The sequence below is a fragment of the Chiloscyllium plagiosum genome, chromosome 1 (assembly GCF_004010195.1).
Source record: "Chiloscyllium plagiosum isolate BGI_BamShark_2017 chromosome 1, ASM401019v2, whole genome shotgun sequence".
NCBI lineage: Eukaryota > Metazoa > Chordata > Chondrichthyes > Orectolobiformes > Hemiscylliidae > Chiloscyllium > Chiloscyllium plagiosum.
Window position 1 is genome coordinate 76,974,822 of NC_057710.1, and position 17,331 is coordinate 76,992,152.

At 39.3% G+C, this 17,331-nt stretch overlaps 1 protein-coding gene across 2 annotated transcripts in view; it reads right to left on the reverse strand.

Moving 5' to 3' along the window:
• Positions 1-415: 415 nt before the first annotated feature.
• sgtb (small glutamine rich tetratricopeptide repeat co-chaperone beta) overlaps positions 416-17,331 on the reverse strand; it is a 49,452-nt gene continuing 32,536 nt past the window's right edge. For both annotated transcript variants that reach the window (XM_043689720.1, XM_043689711.1), the window contains exons 8-12: positions 9,312-9,374; positions 6,613-6,650; positions 6,436-6,519; positions 1,832-1,952; positions 416-1,473 (exon numbers count right to left, since the gene is read on the reverse strand). In XM_043689720.1, coding sequence (XP_043545655.1) covers positions 1,841-1,952; positions 6,436-6,519; positions 6,613-6,650; positions 9,312-9,374 — 297 coding nt within the window. In that variant the 3' untranslated portion in view covers positions 416-1,473; positions 1,832-1,840. The remainder of the gene's footprint in view (positions 1,474-1,831; positions 1,953-6,435; positions 6,520-6,612; positions 6,651-9,311; positions 9,375-17,331) is intronic.

Here is a 17,331-nt window from a genome sequence, read left to right on the forward strand (position 1 = left end):
TCAATATGATCATGGCTGCTCATCCAACTCCGTACCCTTTTCCCATTTGGTACCCTTATACTTTGATCCCTTCAGCCCTAAGAACTATATCTAACTCCTTGAAGCCATTCAATATTTTGGCCTCAACCGCTTTCTATGGCAGAGTGTTCCACAAGTTTAATAGTCTCTCAGTGAAGAAATTTCTCCTCATCTCAGTCCTAAATAGCATAGTGTACTCTTAAATTGTGACCTATGGGTTCTGAACTCACTGGTCATTGGAAATATTCATCTTGTGTTTACCATATTTAGTCCTTTTGCACTAGTGAACAGCTGCAATTCTGTAGAAGGTGCAACAACAAAATGTAATTGCTTCTGCAGATGAGAAACTTCAATCACATGAGCAAGTTCTGCGAGGTAGGACTGTTCTCCTCAGAGGGTTAACAGGTTATAGAATAGGTGTGATCAAGATCATGAGGGGTCTGGGTAGAATAGATAGGGACAGCGTCTATTGGTGGAAGAAAAAGAATGAAAGGACACAGATTTAAAGTGGTTGGCATATTAATCAGAGGTGATGTGAGGATAGACTTTTTCGTGCAATGAGGAATGTCCCAAGTGCATGGTGAAAGCAGATTCAATCTTGGCTTTCAAAAGGAAATTGGAAAATTATTCATAGAGGAAATAATTTATAAAACTCTGAAGAAAAAGACAGGACAGTAGGTTTTGCTGAAATATTCTTGCAGAGGGCTGACACATACACGACCTGCCAAATTAGCCTCCTGTGTTGTAACCATTTTATGATTCATTCTATAACTTCCTTTTTTTGAGGAACAGGTAGAGGATGTGAAGGAATATGGTGACAAGAGAAGCAATGTATTCATGTTAGCATAGTCAATGGAAAATTACCAGCTGAAAACTATAAAAACCATTTTAGCTCATCTCAACAATATCCAGGATATTAGTTAATAGAATGCCCAAGATGCATTAAACATTTGTAGATATCTCCTAGATTCTGAATAAAGTGCAAATAAGTTGAGATAACTAATACATTAACACTCTTAATTTAAATTATTTTCAGTAATTGATTTTCATAATTTGTCATCATTGTCCAAATGCAATTCTGAGAGTCACACTTTCAATGAGCACAATGCTAATCTGTTGCTGTAATAATTCACATTTGTACAGTAACATTAATGCAAGCTTAAAAACCAAATGTTTATATTCCAATGACAACTGAAATTTTTTCTTCATATCTATTAACCTACATATATTATAGAAACTAGTTTAATTAATTCTGCAAACATATTATACACACTGTAAAATAAATTGTACAATCTTCCTCCAAACGGTAAACATTCTCAAATCTTCTTAATCGTCTGTTAACTATGAATTACAGTCCAATGTTCCTGTCTGTTTTGTGTAAGCCGTGGCATTCAAAATTGATAAATACTTGCTCCTGGCATCCAGCATCTTTGGGATTTCTGATGTATGTATTCCCTGTTTGAGCAAAAATTATGAAAACACAATACAAAAATTGGTAGATGTGCTTAGAACAATATTAAAATCAGTAGGCCATGCAACAGTGCTAATTTAAGCAGGACAATGGTTAGGGTACTAAAGCAAGAGAAAAATATATTGTCAGACTATCTCATACGATCATAATTCATCATTTCATGCTGAAATTTAATTTGATTTCATATATCTATAAAATGTGATTTTTAGGTTGTAAATCAATAATGTCATCCTGATACCAAATAAAATTGGAGAATTTAAATAATTTTGCATCTCTACAAGGACATTTTAAACTTGATGATTGTGTGGGTGCTAAATGTAATAATCAATAAAGAAAGCTTACCACTGCACATCATGAGTGATCTTCATTGCTGCCACTGAATGATCGGGTTCGGATCTGGTTCCTCAACTGTTCTATTAGCTCTGGATTCTCTTCCTGCATCTGCTGTGCAAACTGCTGTCCTCTAGACAAAACAGATAAGAAGTTAACCAAGGTAAGTCCTTTTAGAGTCAGAGTTGTACAGCATTGAAACAGACCTTCGCTCCAACTGTTCATGTCGACTAGATATCCAAAATAAATCTAGTCTCACTAACCAACATTTGGCCCATATCCCTCTAAACCCTTCTTATTCATATAGCCATCCAGATGCATACACAATTTTGAAACATTTCTGCTGATAGAATTGTAGGATGGTGCTATTAAGAAAATAAAATATGCAAAAGGAAGATGCATCGACCCCCTGGGGAATGAGGCTGGGAAAATAATGGGGAACAAGGAAATGGCAGAGGAGTTGAATGTGTACCTTGCATCAGTCTTCGTGGTTCAAGACATGATCAACAAATTCAAAATTACTGAATAATCTTAAGGGTAAAAGGGGGAGAGGAAATAAATACAATAATTCCTAGAGAAAAAAGTACTAAGGAAACTAATGGAGCTAAAGGCCATTAAGTATCCTTGATAGATTGCATCTAGGATATTTTTTTTAAAAAGTTGTGGCAAAACAAACTAATAGTAATCCTTCAAGAATTATGAGCAACTTCAATTTTGCTTAGGTTACTTCATGGCTCACTTAATTAAAAGATGCTTAGATGTCAACTCTCCACTTCTGTCTTGCATTTCTACTAAGGGTTATCATGAGGACTGGAGTCGGGTGGCCTTTCTTGAAATTTGAGCACAATATTCAAGAGTTTGATGCATTAAGCTACCTAAAAGGAACTAGTCATAGAAAAATATAATTTTGGCATGGAAGAGTAAGGTAATTTGAGGTCACAGGAAAGAGCTGGGCAAGGTGAAAAATAAAGGAGAAACAAGGCTGGTTTCATTGAAAAGCTGCAGCTGTTGCCTTAAGATAGGAAAAGAATTGCTTAAAACAAAATGTTGGAAGCATTTAACTGTGAAACTGTCATAGCTGCCTGTCTTCCGTTTCCAATGCAAAACTGACTTGTGCAGCTACATAAAACAGACTGCAAATTCACTTCTTTCATGGAATGCAGACATTCTAGCAAGGAAACGTATACTGTCCATACCCAAATTATCTTTAAGTTGTTGGTGAGCAGCTTTATTGAACTGCTGCAGTCTGTGTCGTGAATTTATTTCCAAAGTGCTATCAGAAAGGGAGTTCCAGAATTTTAATCCAGTATGAAAGAAGGAACAGTGATATATAATCAAGTCAAGATGTCAGATGATTTTGAGGGAATTGTGCAGGCAGTGGTGTTCCCACAGATCTGCTATCTTTGTCCTTCCAGATAGTAGGTGGCAAGGACTTGGAAGGTGCTGTCAAAGGTTATTGGTGAGTTGCTTCAATGCATCTTATCAATTGTACTTCAGCAACTTCTACTGGTGGTAGAGAGAGTAAATGTTTAAGGTGGTGAATGAGGTATTGATCAAACAAATTGCTTCACCTAAAATTCCTTAAATATTCTTGCAACAGCACTCAATCTGACAAGATTTGATGAAAGGTAGGCTAATATTTTTTGGAGTTTAGATTTCAAAATAGTGGCATTTGGATGTTGGTAATGTTTGTCAAGACTTTGTGAAACAGTGACCTAATCTAGCATTGTTGAGAAAGCATATAGATATGACCCCCGGAATGTCAATGGAAAATATTTATATTGTGATAGTTTATGACAGAGTAAAATACGAAAAGTTGTTATCTTGTTTTCAGTTCAGAATAATCAATGATTTTAGTTTAGAAAAACACAGACACAAAGTGTATAGGTCAGTTCACAGGAGACCAGATTGAGTTCAGAAATTTAATACTTCTGTCCTAGAAAGGAATCTTTCAGAGTAGTTGAACAAGTAAGTTACTCAGCAGAAGTTTAGTTTGTCCCGTTTGCAAAAGATGGTTTTGGTTAGAAATTTGCAGGTCATTAGAAATTGGGATAGTTTAAATCCTCAGTTTTATGGGTGTTCACAAAAGATTCCACTGTCACAGCAAAGAAACTAGGGAGATTCAATTAAAGGTGTGATTTAGAGGTAATTTCTCTGCATTTCATTTGATGGTGTTGGGAAATAGGTTGAAAGGTTTGTTTCGCTGTGTCTTTTAATATTTTTTAATCTGTTCTCTATCTGCATAGCTTAGTTATATTTTATTCCTTCTGTGTAATAAAATTTATTACTAAAGAACTCCACTCTTGTGTGTGACTATATTTCAGTGACATCCCAGCTGTGCAGCTTATGGGTGTGAAAAAGGGTTGAAGAGACATCCATAAACTACACAGTGTCTGATTTGTACTTTTAACTACAGTATTAACACAATCAGTCCAGCTGCCTTTCTGGTCAACACTAGCCTTAGTGATAGTGGACAATTCGGTTAATCAGATAAGGCCCCACAAACACTTCCATGTTCAATGACGGGGCCCAACATACAAAATAAACAAGATTGAAGCATTTTTAAGCCAGCTCTGCCTCCTGAAGCATCCAATCAACATACAAAATAAACAAGATTGAAGCATTTTTAAGCCAGCTCTGCCTCCTGAAGCATCCAATATCCCAGAAGCTAATCTTTTGTATCTTTAGCAGTGTTGCTTCTTTATTTGCTCTCACCAGGGGAGGCAATGGCCTAGTGGTATTATCGATGGACTGTTATTCCAGAGACCCAGGTAAAGTCCTAGGGACCTAGGTTCAAATCCTGCCATGGCAGATAGTGGAATTTGAATTCAATAATTATAAAAAAAAAGTTTGGAATTAAGAGCCTAACAATGCTATGAATCCATTGTCGAATGTTGGAAAAACTAATCTGGTTCACTAACGTCCTTTAGGGAAGGAAACTGCCCATTTTTACTTGGTCTGGTCTACATCTGACTCCAGACTCTCAGTGTTGTGGTTGACTCTTCACTGGCCTCTGGGAATTAGGGATGAGCAATAAATGCTACCTAATCAATTATGCCCTCATTTTGTGAATTAATTTAAAAATATCTAATTCTGACGATGTGCTGGCTGATGTGATCTCAGTTCTATTTTCTGTTGATTGTGTTTTCTCATTCACTGCTGAAGGTGATACATCCCAAGTCAGGAACCAGCTTTTTGACAACTTTTGTTGTTGTGTGGGAAGTTCCAAGAACCAGGAGACCAGACTACCACTGAGCAAGGGAAATGTCAGCACAAGAGAATGCCTCAAACTCCTGGCATTGGTGCTGCATCCTGTAAATCTCCAGGCTTTTCAATATTCTTCTCCCTCTTCACAGTCTTATTAAATATTATTTTCTATCTCAGTGGTCAGGTGATAAAAAAAATCCAAAGATCTAATTCTCTCCAATTTAAGAACTTCCTCCTCCCTTCCTCAGTAACCCTTCCATATTTATAAACTGCTCCTCAACAAGTGCTGCTCACCCTCCATGCTGCTGATGTTACTTTATCAACAACCAATGACAGAATTCCCCCCTCTCGTTTCCTGCTTGAGCCCCAATCTCCCAACGTCTACTACTTATACATTCCATTTCTCCATGTAACTCAAATTTCCAATCTCCTTTACTCTGAGCTTTGAACCCACCTTTCCCATTTCTTCCTGTTACTGTATTCAAAGTTTCCAATTTCAAACCTCCACCGCTAATGTCAAGATCATATCATTTCAGTCTCCATCCTGAGCATCAACAACCATGCCACCTGACTGTCTAGGCTCAAAATGATCATTCCCTATACAGCTAAGACTTTCTGTATCAGTGATCAGGGGATATCTTGAACCAGGGATGCATTGAGGTGGGAAATCCAATAAGATTATCACCATATAAATAATCTAAAATAATCTGATGATTCATTCCCCATTTTGCAAAATTATAATAAGTTCTAGTAGAGTTTGCAGCTGTCATGAAATGCAAAATAATTCAATCTTCAAGGTAATGTAGCAACTCTGCCAAAAATGTCGGACAATTTTTTTGTGTTCATTTCTGACTCGCACCTGCAAGTTTTCAGTTGCAAATTGTTTCTAATTTACGAGTGTCCCTGATTTCAAGGAGCAAATTGTATCTACTACAGTGCAAATTATTTGGGACTGTCACTAACTGTTCGTATTTTGGAGATGCCAATTTTGGGGGGATTTTATTCAGGTTCAATACGGATTTTTCTAGATATTTCTTTACTGTACTTGCAGGAAACATGGGTACATTCAAGTACTCATTTGTTGGTGGCCAAATAGCAGAATGCACCAATCAAAAATCTGAGCAGCATTTGTATCTGTGCATTTTAAAAGCACTTTAAGAGATTCAAAACTGTCATTAGGTGTTTGCTGGTTACATTGTGCAAACAGTCTTGAGGCTCTTAAGTTATAGTTCTTTAGTTTATATTTTTTCAGTTACTGGATTAAAAAAACTATTGTAACTCAACAGCAGAAATACTTTACCCCAGTTGTTAATTCTCACAAATACCTTACATGAAAACTCAATATTCTGTACCATAATTTATGAAAAATAGTAATCAAATTGTATATTGTCAAAGTTGCAAATACTCACGCTTGTATAAGGCTGCCCATATCTGTCAGACCCCCTACTCCTGCTGCAGGACCACTAATTGCATTAGACATCATTCCTGACATTCTGGTCATAATATAGAGATAAAATTGAAAAATATTCAATTTAAAAAGCATATTTTATGCAAATTTGTGAAAAATGCAAAATACGACAACTTACAGTTGTTGTAATTGGGGGTTCTGCATCAAGCTTGCAGCCTAGAAAAAAATTATACAGTCATAAAAAGCAGCAATCTTCAAGTATGAGCTGAGTGTTTAGAAGGCATAATAAATTTTGAGAAATCAGTCTTTTTCATAAACCAATTTCTGTCCTAAAATCTCCTTTGGAATAGCACAGTAAAGGAAAAAAAATGTTTCTTAAGAGGTTAGCTCACTAATTACATTCAAGACTGAGATAGACATTTTTCATCAGTAAGGGAATCCAGGGTTATGGAAAAAGACAAAAAAAGTGGATTTGAGGGTCATCAGATCAGCCATGGTCACACTGAATGACCAAGCAGACTTGGGGTGGCTTAATGGTTTACTTCTGCTTCTACAGCTTATGACCTTAAATACTTTATTCCATAGGTAACTCCGGGCTAGAAAGCTAGGCAATGAAGTTCATCTCAAAATTATACAAGATCAAAACTGCAATTTTCAAAACAATTTTTGTAGCCACAGTATTTATTACATAGCTAGTTTAGTTAAGTTGTTGGTCAATGGTAACCTCAGGATTTCGATAGTGGGGTTGGGGGGGGTGGGGGGGGGAGTGCGTTCAGTGATGGTAATGCTACTGAACGGAAAAAGCTGATGATACAATGCTCTCTCATTAGAGATGGTCATTGACTGGCACTTGTGAGATGTAAATGATACTTGTCACTTTTTAGCACAAGCCTGATTAACCAGGTCCTGCTGCACATGGATATGGTCTGCTTCAGTGACTAAGAATCGCAACTGTTACTCAATGTTATGCAATAAGCACTGAGCATTCCCACTTCTGACCTTATTACTGGGCAGTGTTAAGGTTGGGGGGGGGGGGGGGGGGGCGGTGGTGCGAAACATTGTGAAGGGTGTAATTGATAAAGTAGCTGAAGATGATTGGGCAGAGAGCACTGCCCAGAGGAACTCTTGCAGTGATGTCCTTGGGCTGAGAGAATTAAACTTCAGCAAGCAGAAGCATCATGCTTTGTGCAATGTGTCACACTTACAGACATTCCCATTGACTGCAGTTTTATGAGAGCTCCTTAATATCATACTCAGTCAAATGTTGCCTTGATGTCAAGGACTGTCAGTCTCACCCACCTCTGCAGTTCAGCTGTTTTGTTCATGTTTAAACCATTAGGTCAGAAGCTGATTGGCCATACAGAATCCAAATTAATACCAGCAAGCAGGTCATTCCTTTTTAAGTGCCTTTTGATCGTACTGTCGAAAACCACATCATTTTGTTAATGATTGAGAGGGTGGTTGTTGAGTGGAATTTGTCTGCTTTTTATGCACAGACATACTTGTACAATTTTCCACATCATTGGGTAAATGCCAGAATCCTATCCATAATTTGGCAGGATAGCAGAGCTTAGATCTGATCCGTTAGTTGTGTGATTACTTAGCCTTTTTTATTACATGCAGCTTCCACTGTTTGGCCTGTAAGTAGCCTTATATTGTTAGCTTGTATCCTCCAGAATTTAGAAAGTTAGGGGTTGATCTGTTCAAAGTAGTCAAGATAGTAACAGAAAAACACAGGCTACAAGAAGGTAAATCATTTCCACTGATTGGGAATTCTACAACTTGGTTGGGTGGGAGTGGGAGTGGGGGTGGGGGGGGTGGTGCATAGTCTGAAAATTAGGGCCACACTATGTTAGGAGGCACTTGGTAGATGTTGAGAACTTTCTTCCACAAATGGCAGTGGATGTTGGATCAGTTGTTAATTTTAAGCGAGATAAGTAATACCTTTGCTTAAAAAAAAAAGAGCGGCACTCCAAAAGCTAGCGCTTCCAAATAAACCTGTTGGACTATAACCTGGTGTTGTGTGATTTTTAACTTTGTACACCCCAGTCCAACACCGACACCTCCAAAATATGGAATTAAGCCACAGATCTATCATAATCTCATTGAATGATGGAACAGATTTGAGGAGTTCCTATCGACACCAAATTAATCTTTCCAGTGTACATTCTATGCTCTTGTCACCTTCAACCCTCAACATGGAATAGTACTGATTCATTAGCCACAGGATGACTTGTAAATTGTATCAGCAGGTGGTTTCCTTGCCCATGTTTGACCTGGCGCTAGAGGATTACATTAAACTTTCCCTCTGTATTTAAACCTTTTCTTGACTATCCTCTCCCTATGACTATAACCTCATGCAGTTCAACAACACTTATCATTCCTTCAACTCTCACCTCTTGAATATTCTCCACTCCTTTTACTTCACCACTGAAGAATTTACTTCCAATCATTTATCTCCCATAGGCCTCAATTCCTTTCCCAATTATTATATCTCCCAGCTTTCTTCATATTTAACACTTTTCTTAAAACCCATCTATTCAATTATCCTTTTGATAATCCATTCTAATATTCCCTCTGCCCCAAAATCTATTCTTATGTGTAAAGTGTCTTGGAGCATTTCCTAGATTAAAGGTGATATACAAATACAAGTGGTTGTTGTTCTCTCCCCAAGGGACTGGTGATAAAAAAAATCCAAATTGAAGAGGAAAAAGAAGGAAAGGAAAGTCAAGTCAACTCTCTCTTTTCATTTTTCCTTTAAAAAGCAAACAAATCTTCCAAGCTACCAAATATCATCATATGAATTAGATCCATAATTAATATTGTCCACTGTGGTATGGGTACGTTTTGCAGTAACCTTACTTTAATTATACTTACCATACTTACAAAACTTGGATTATTCAGTAAACTTGCTAAATCAAATCCCAAACCAGCGCCTGTCTGTAGATACAGAAATCACTTATAATCACATTCGTATTAACAATTATAAATTATACAAACAATAGGTAATCGAGTTCTAGACAATACCAAAAATAGAAATAAATTATGAACAAATAGTGCAATAACATGTTTGGCTTCTACAGTCATAGTTAAATTGATATTTAGCAACTACAATAGTTCATATTAAATGCTACTTTAAGTTGTCACCATTTCATTATTATATTGTTTGTTGACATGATCCTGACCTATTACATAATAGAAGCATTGTCATTGTGAAGTAGCTGAATACTTTTGTTGACTTGGAATAGCTAAAGATTTAGTCTTAAATTATTTCTTTCAATAATAAGGTTTAAAGATTTTATTTTAGGATTGCATCTTTAACTGAAAGTAAAGTGAAAGGGGTAACATGGTCGGTTTCTGACAGCAGGCTTAGTTGAGGTGGCTGTTAACGATTCAAGGATTGCTTGGATTTGCAGAAAAACATCTTTAAATTTAGTCATGCAACGTGAGCACTGATGGCTAGGCTGAAATTTAATGCTCAGTCTTAACTGCCCTTGAGAGGTTGGTAATGAGCTGCCTTCTTGAACTACTGCAAACCATGGTTTAAGGTGTTCACATTTGAGGACCAAATTCAGTACTATATAGCTACAGTTAAATTGCTAGCTATCAAAGTTGTAATAAAATATTGAGTGTGTAATGTTGTAATGAGTTATGTTTTTGTTGTGAATAGCTAGTTCATAATTCATATGTTTTAGAATATAATTTTCAGAAATTGAAGTGTTAAATGGAAACAATTGGTTGGGGAACTAGTTTGGTTCATGTATATGCAAATAAAAGGTTTGGGTTGATTCATAGCTTCTATTTATCTTACACATGATCAAGAGTTCACAGTCATAGAGTAATAGAGATGTACAGCACAGGAACAGACCCTTCGGTCCAACTTGTCCATGCTGACCAGATATCCCAACCCAATTTCGTCCCACCTGCCAACACCCGGCCCATATCCCTCCAAACCCTTCCTATTCATATACCCATCCAGATGCCTTTTAAATGTTGCAATTGTACGAGCCTCCACCACTTCCTCTGGCAGCTCATTCCATACACATACCACGCTGTGTGTGGAAAAAGTTGCCCCTTAGGTCTCTTTTATATCTTTCCCCTCTCACCCTAAATTTATATCCTCTAGTTCTGGACTCCCCCACCCCAGGGAAAAGACTTTGCCTATTTATCCTAGCCATGCCCCTCATGATTTTATAAACCTTTATAAAGGTCACCCCTCAGCCTCTGACGCTCCAGGAAAAACAGTCCGAGCATATTCAGCCTCTCCCTATAGCTCAAATCCTCCAACCCTGGCAAGTCTTTTCTAAACCCTTTCAAGTTTCACAACATCCTTCTAATAGGAAGGAGACCAGAATTGCATGCAATATTCCAACAGTGGCCTAACCAATGTCCTGTACAGCCGCAACATGACCTCCTAACTCTCGTACTCAACACTCTGACCAATAAAGGAAAGCATACCAAATATCTTCTTCATTATCCTATCTACCTGCAACTCCATTTTCAAGGAGCTATGAACCTGCATTCCAAAGTCTCTTTGTTCAGCAACACTCCCTAGGACCTTACCATTAAGTGTATAAGTCCTGCTAAAATTTGCTTTCCCAAAATGCAGCACCTCACATTTATCTAAATTAAACTCCATCTGCCACTTCTCAGCCTATTGGCCCATCTGGTCAAGATCCCGTTGTCCTCTGAGGTAAACTTCTTCACTGTCCACTACACCTCCAATTTTGGTGTCATCTGCATACTTACTATCTATACCTCTTATGCTCACATTCAAATCATTTATATAAAATGATGAAAAGTAGAGGACCCAGGACTGGTTCTTGTGGCACTCCACTGGTAACGGGCCTTCAGCCTGAAAAACAACCCTGCACCAGTTTCAGCCAGTTCTGGATCCAAATGACTAGTTCTACCTGTAATCCATTAGATCCAACTTTGCTAACCTTCTCCCATGGGGAATCTTGACGAACGCCTTACTGAAGTCCATATAGATCATAGCTACTGCTCTGCCCTCATCAATCCTCTTTGTTACTTCTTCAAAAGAATTCAATCAAGTTTGTGAGACACGATTTCCCACGCACAAAGTCATGTTGACTATCCCGAATCAGTCCTTGCCTTTCCAAATACATGTACATACAGTCCCTCAGGATTCCTTTCAGCAACTTACCCACCACCAATGTCAGGTTCACTGGTCTATAGTTCCCTGGCTTGTCGTTACCACCTTTCTTAAACAGTGGCACCATGTTAGCCAACCTCCAGTCTTCTGGCACCTCACCTGCGACTATCGCTGATACAAATATCTCAGTAAGAGGCCCAGCAATCACTTCCCTAGCTTCCCACAGAGTTCTCGGGTACACCTGATCAGGTCCTGGGGATTTATCCACTTTTATGCATTTCAAGACATCCAGCAATTCCTCCTCTATCCTTTCCCATCACTATTTTAAAACTAAGAAAATTATGGTTGCTGGCCCGAAAGTGCTCCCCCACTGACACCTCAGTCACCTGCCCTGCCTTATTTCCCAAGAGTAGGTCAGGTTTTGCACCTTCTCTAGTAAGTACATTCACATACTGAATCAGGAAAGTTTCTTGTACACACTTAACAAATTTTTCACCATCTAAACCCTTAACACTATGGCAGTCCCAGTCTATGTTTGGAAAGTTAAAATCCCCTACCATAACCACTCTATTATTCTTACAGATAACTAAGATGTCATAGAGTCATAGAGATGTACAACATGGAAACAGACCCTTAGGTCCAACCCATCCATGCCGACCAGATATCCCAACCCAATCTAGTCCCACCTGCCAGCACACAGCCCATATCCCTCCAAACCCTTCCTATTCATATACCCATCCAAATGCCTCTTAAATGTTGCAATTGTACCAGCCACCACCACATCCTCAGGCAGCTCATTCCATACACGTACAACCCTCTGCGTGAAAAAGTTGCCCCTCGGGTCTCTTTAATATCTTTCTCTTCTCATCCTAAACCTATGCCCTCTAGTTCTGGACACCAGGGAAAAGACTGTGTCTATTTATTCTATCCATGCCCCTCATAATTTTGTAAACCTTTATAAGGTCACCCCTCAGACTCCGACGCTCCAGGGAAAACAGCCCCAGCATATTCAGTCTCTCCCTGTAGCTCAGATCCTCCAACCCTGGCAACATCCTTGTAAATCTTTTCTGAAGCCTTTCAAGTTTCACAACATCTTTCCAATAGGAAGGAGACCAGAATTGCATGCAATATTCCAACAGTGGCCTAACCAATGTCCTGCACAGCCGCAACATGACCGCCCAACTCCTGTACTCAATACTCTGACCAATAAAGGAAAGCATACCAAACGCCTTCTTCACTATCCTGTCGACCTGCACTCCAAGGTCTCTTTGTTCAGCAACAGTCCCTAGGACCTTACCATTAAGTGTATAAGTCCTGCTAAGATTTGCTTTCCCAAAATGCAACACTTTGCATCTGAATTAAACTCCATCTGCCACTTCTCAGCCCATTGGCCCATCTGGTCCAGATCCTGTTGTAATCAGAGGTAACTCTTTTCGCTGTCCATTACACCTCCAATTTTGGTGTAATCTGCAAACTTACTAATTGTACCTCTTATGCTCGCATCCAAATCATTTACATAAATGACAAAAAGTAGAGGGCCCAGCAGTGATCCTTGTGGCACTCCACTGGTCACAGGCCTCCAGTCTGAAAAGCAACCCTCCACCACCACCCTCTGTCTTCTACCTTTGAGCCCATTCTCTATCCAAATGGCTAGTTCTTCCTGTATTCCGTGAGGTCTAACCTTGCTAATCAGTCTCTCATGAGGAACCTTGTCGAACGTCTTACTGAAGTCCATATAGATCACATCTACTGCTCGTGTCCTCATCAATCTTCTTTGTTACTTTTTAAAAAAACTCAATCAAGTTTGTGAGACATGATTTCCCACGCACAAAGCCATGTTGACGATCCCAAATCAGTCCTTGCCTTTCCAAATACATGTATATCCTATCCCTCAGGATTCCCTCCAACAACTTGCCCACCACCGAGGTCAGGCTCACCAGTCTATAGTTCCCTGGCTTGTCTTTACCGCCCTTCTTAAACAGTGGTACCATGTTTACCAACCTCCAGTCTTCTGGCACCTCATCTGTGACTATCGATGATACAAATATCTCCAGAGTTCTCAGGTACACCTGATCAGGTCCTGGGGATTTATCCACTTTTAACTGTTTCAAGACATGTCCTTACAAATTTGTTTCTCAATTTCCCTCTGACTATTAGGGGGACTATGATACAATCCCAATAAGGTGATCATCCCTTTCTTATTTCTCAGTTCCATCCAAATAACTTTCTTGGATGTATTTCTGGGAATGTCTTCCCTCAGCACAGCTGTAATGCTATCCCTTATCAAAAACACCACTCCCCTTTCTCCCTGGCCTCTCTTTCTGTCCATCTTGTAGCATTTGTATCCTGGAACATTAAGCTGCTAGTCCGGTCCATCCCTGAGCCGTGGTTCTGTATTGCTATGATATCCCAGTCCCACGTTCCTAACCATGCCAGAGTTCATCTGCCTTCCCTGTTCGGCCTCTTAAATTAAAATACATCAATTTCAATGCATCAGTCTTACCTTGTTCGCTGCTTTGTTCCCTGCCTGACCTGTTTGACTTGCCTTTGTTCTCAACTGTACCAATCTCAAATTGATCTCTTTCCTCACTATCTCCCTTGGTTTCCCCCCCTCACCCACCTTACTAGTTTAAATTCTTCCAAGTAGCTCTAGCAAATCTCCCTGCCAGTATATTAGTCCATTTCCAATTTAGATGCAATCCGTCCTTCTGGTACAGGTCACTTCTACCCCAGAAGAGATTCTAATGATCCAAAAATGTGAATCCTTCACCCACAACACCAGCTCCTCAGCCATGCATTCATCTGCTCTATCCTCCTATTCCTGCCCTCACTTGCTCGTAGCACCGGGAGCAATCCAGATATTACTACTCTTGAGGACCTCCTTTTTAAATTCCTGCCTAACTTTCTATGATCTCCTTTCAGAATCTCAACCTTTTCCCTTCCTATCTCGTTGGTTCTAATGTGTATAATGACCTCCTGTTGGCCTCTCTCCCCCTTGAAAACATTCTGCACCTTCTCTGGGACATCCTTAATCCTGGCACCAGGGAAGCAACACAACATTCTGATTTTTTGCTGCTAGCCACAGAAATGTCTGTCTGTACCTCGGACTAAAGTGTCCCCTAACACAATTGATCTCTTGGAGCCTGGCATACCCCTCATTACATTAGAGCCAGTCTCAATACTAGAAACTTGGCTAAATGTACTACATTCCCCTGAGAATCCATCACCCCCTATATTTTACAAAACAGTATACTTGTTTGAAATGGGATAGCCACAGAAAACTCCTGCACTAACTGCCTGCCTCTCTTACCTTTCCTGGAGTTAACCCATGTATGTGATTGTATCTGCGACATTTCCCCCTTCCTATAACTGCCATCCATTTCATCCCCTTGCTCTTGTAAATTCCTTATTGCCCCTCACTGTCTCTCCAAGCGATCCATTCAATCTGATAAGCTTCCCAACCAATGGCATTTATTGTAGATATAATCCTCAGTAACACGTAAACTCTCCCAAAACTCCCACATCTGACAAGAAGAGCATATCACTCTACTAAAGGCCATTTTTGCTTCTTTCAATCTACAGACCCAGAAAATAGCACTGTCTTATTGCTCGACATAACACTGTTCCAGGTTAAATTAATACTTATGGCTTATATTTTAAGTTTCATCAAGAGACATATCTCAATCAAACATTTAATCAAGAAAGATCTCACTCTACTCACTATTGCAGAATTACTGTAAGGCCACACTTAAAATATCCACTTATCTGTTTCTGTGCTGTGACCTCTCCCAAACAGGTTCCTCCAAGATCAGTTGTGAATGTCACTGTTTGTTAATTTTCCCAGACACACTCCGAAAGTCCAGCGATACATGAATTCAAACAGAAAGGGCAGTAACTGTGCAGGTTCACTGTTGTGTCATTGAGCAATGTGGGTTTCTCTCTCTCTCTCTCTCTCTCTCCTGCACTGACCTCACCATGGGTTTCCTTTCTCTGTTCTTCTCCCTTTTAAAAGTGCTGTTGTTCTGAGGTTTTTTTTCTGCAAAGTTCCAAAACAATGCAGCAGCATATAAAACAGTAATTGCTGCGCCTGAAATTCAAGGAAATCATCTCCAACACCCAAAATACCTCAAAAAAAAAGAGTAGCTGTTACACCCAGAAATTTATCCTGCCCTCCATCTTGGATTATCCAGAATCCTGTTGAAGTGTTAAATACATAAACAATGGATGACCTATTTTGTGAAAGAGCCAGAAGGTAGCATTGCTACCTCACAGCGCCAGAGACCCGGGTTCGAATCCAGCCTCGGTTGACTGTCTGTGTGGAGTTTGCACATTCTCCCTGTGTCTGCGTGGGTTTCCTCAGGGTGCTCCGGTTTCCTCCCACAGTCAAAGATGCGCAGGTTGGGTGAATTGGCCATGCTAAATTGTCCATAGTGTTCAGGGACGTGTAGATAGATGCATTAGTCAGGGGTAAATGTCGGAGAATGGGTCTGGGTGGGTTACTCTTTGGAGGGTCGGTGTGACTTGCTGGGCCTAAGGGCCTGTTTCCACACTGTAGGGAATCTAAAAAAAAGTAAAATGTTCTTAAAAAAAATGGATGAAAATTATGTAAGAATCTAATGAAAAGTTAAAATTCTGAAGATATTACTTCCATCCTTCACCACACACAATGTGGGTGATTATTTGAACTTAGTTTGTAATTCATGAGTGGGAAGAAATTGAAAGATTTGCCTAGCTTGAAAATAAAGGAAGAAATCTACAGTAGTCTTCATAGTGACAACCAGCAGTTAACTTAGAGAATGCTCTGAAGCCTAAGTTTGAACTGAGAAGTACATGGCTGCTGTGAAGAGAGTTTGGAAGATTTGGAAAATGTGCCCATAAAATTTCATACATTGGAGAATAAATGGAACACTGGGGAAAAATTAAGAGTAAATTCCAGAGAATTGTGGCATACCTTTGGATTGTTCCCAGAAGACGCGAATGAACGTTCAAGGCTTTTGTAACATGAGGGAATTCTAGGTGGGGTATATATTTTTCAGTGAATGCTGGTTGCTCGCATTTCTCTCAGAAGTGACCGTTTAATTCCAAGATTGAAGAGAGTGTGAGCTTCAAACCTTTCTACCTGGATACAAGGCCAGTGTGACTCACAATGTCACAGATTTGGCTTTGAGAGGCAGGGGTTCATAAGATTTCCATGAAAGTCACAGAATTATTCTTCCAGGATCCAGAAGATAAAGCAATTAATGACAACATATCTCTATGATTCACAATGCAGCGAGGGGGAGTGAGCTACTGCTTGGACTGAAAAGACTAAACATGATTATTTGAAACAAAACTGGAAGATTCACCTGCTTTGCTCTAGAATGACAATTGTCAGGAAAAACCTTAATTGTGAAAGTTAAAACTCACACAACACCAGGTTATAGTCCAACAGGTTGTGTGATTTTTAACTTTGCCCCCTCCAGTCCAACCACATTTTAATTGTGAAAAACAGATTTATGGCTAAAGGTTACCAGGTTAGAAAAGGAAAGTGATAGAAACCCTTCTTGAGACTGGAACACTGATTTAGGAGTAGAAATGCACCATTTGTCCCTTCGAGCCTGCTCCACCAGGTCTGGGAAAACCAAATAGCTTATCTTGGTTGTTCAACAAGGAGGGAAAGCTGCTTTCTGCAATTTAATGTAGAAACTGTCGACAAAGTTGATGTACAGGCGAAAGTACTTTAGCATTTTGTTACGGTAAAATTCTTAATGTGATGATCTTATGTTATCTTTTCAGCTATTA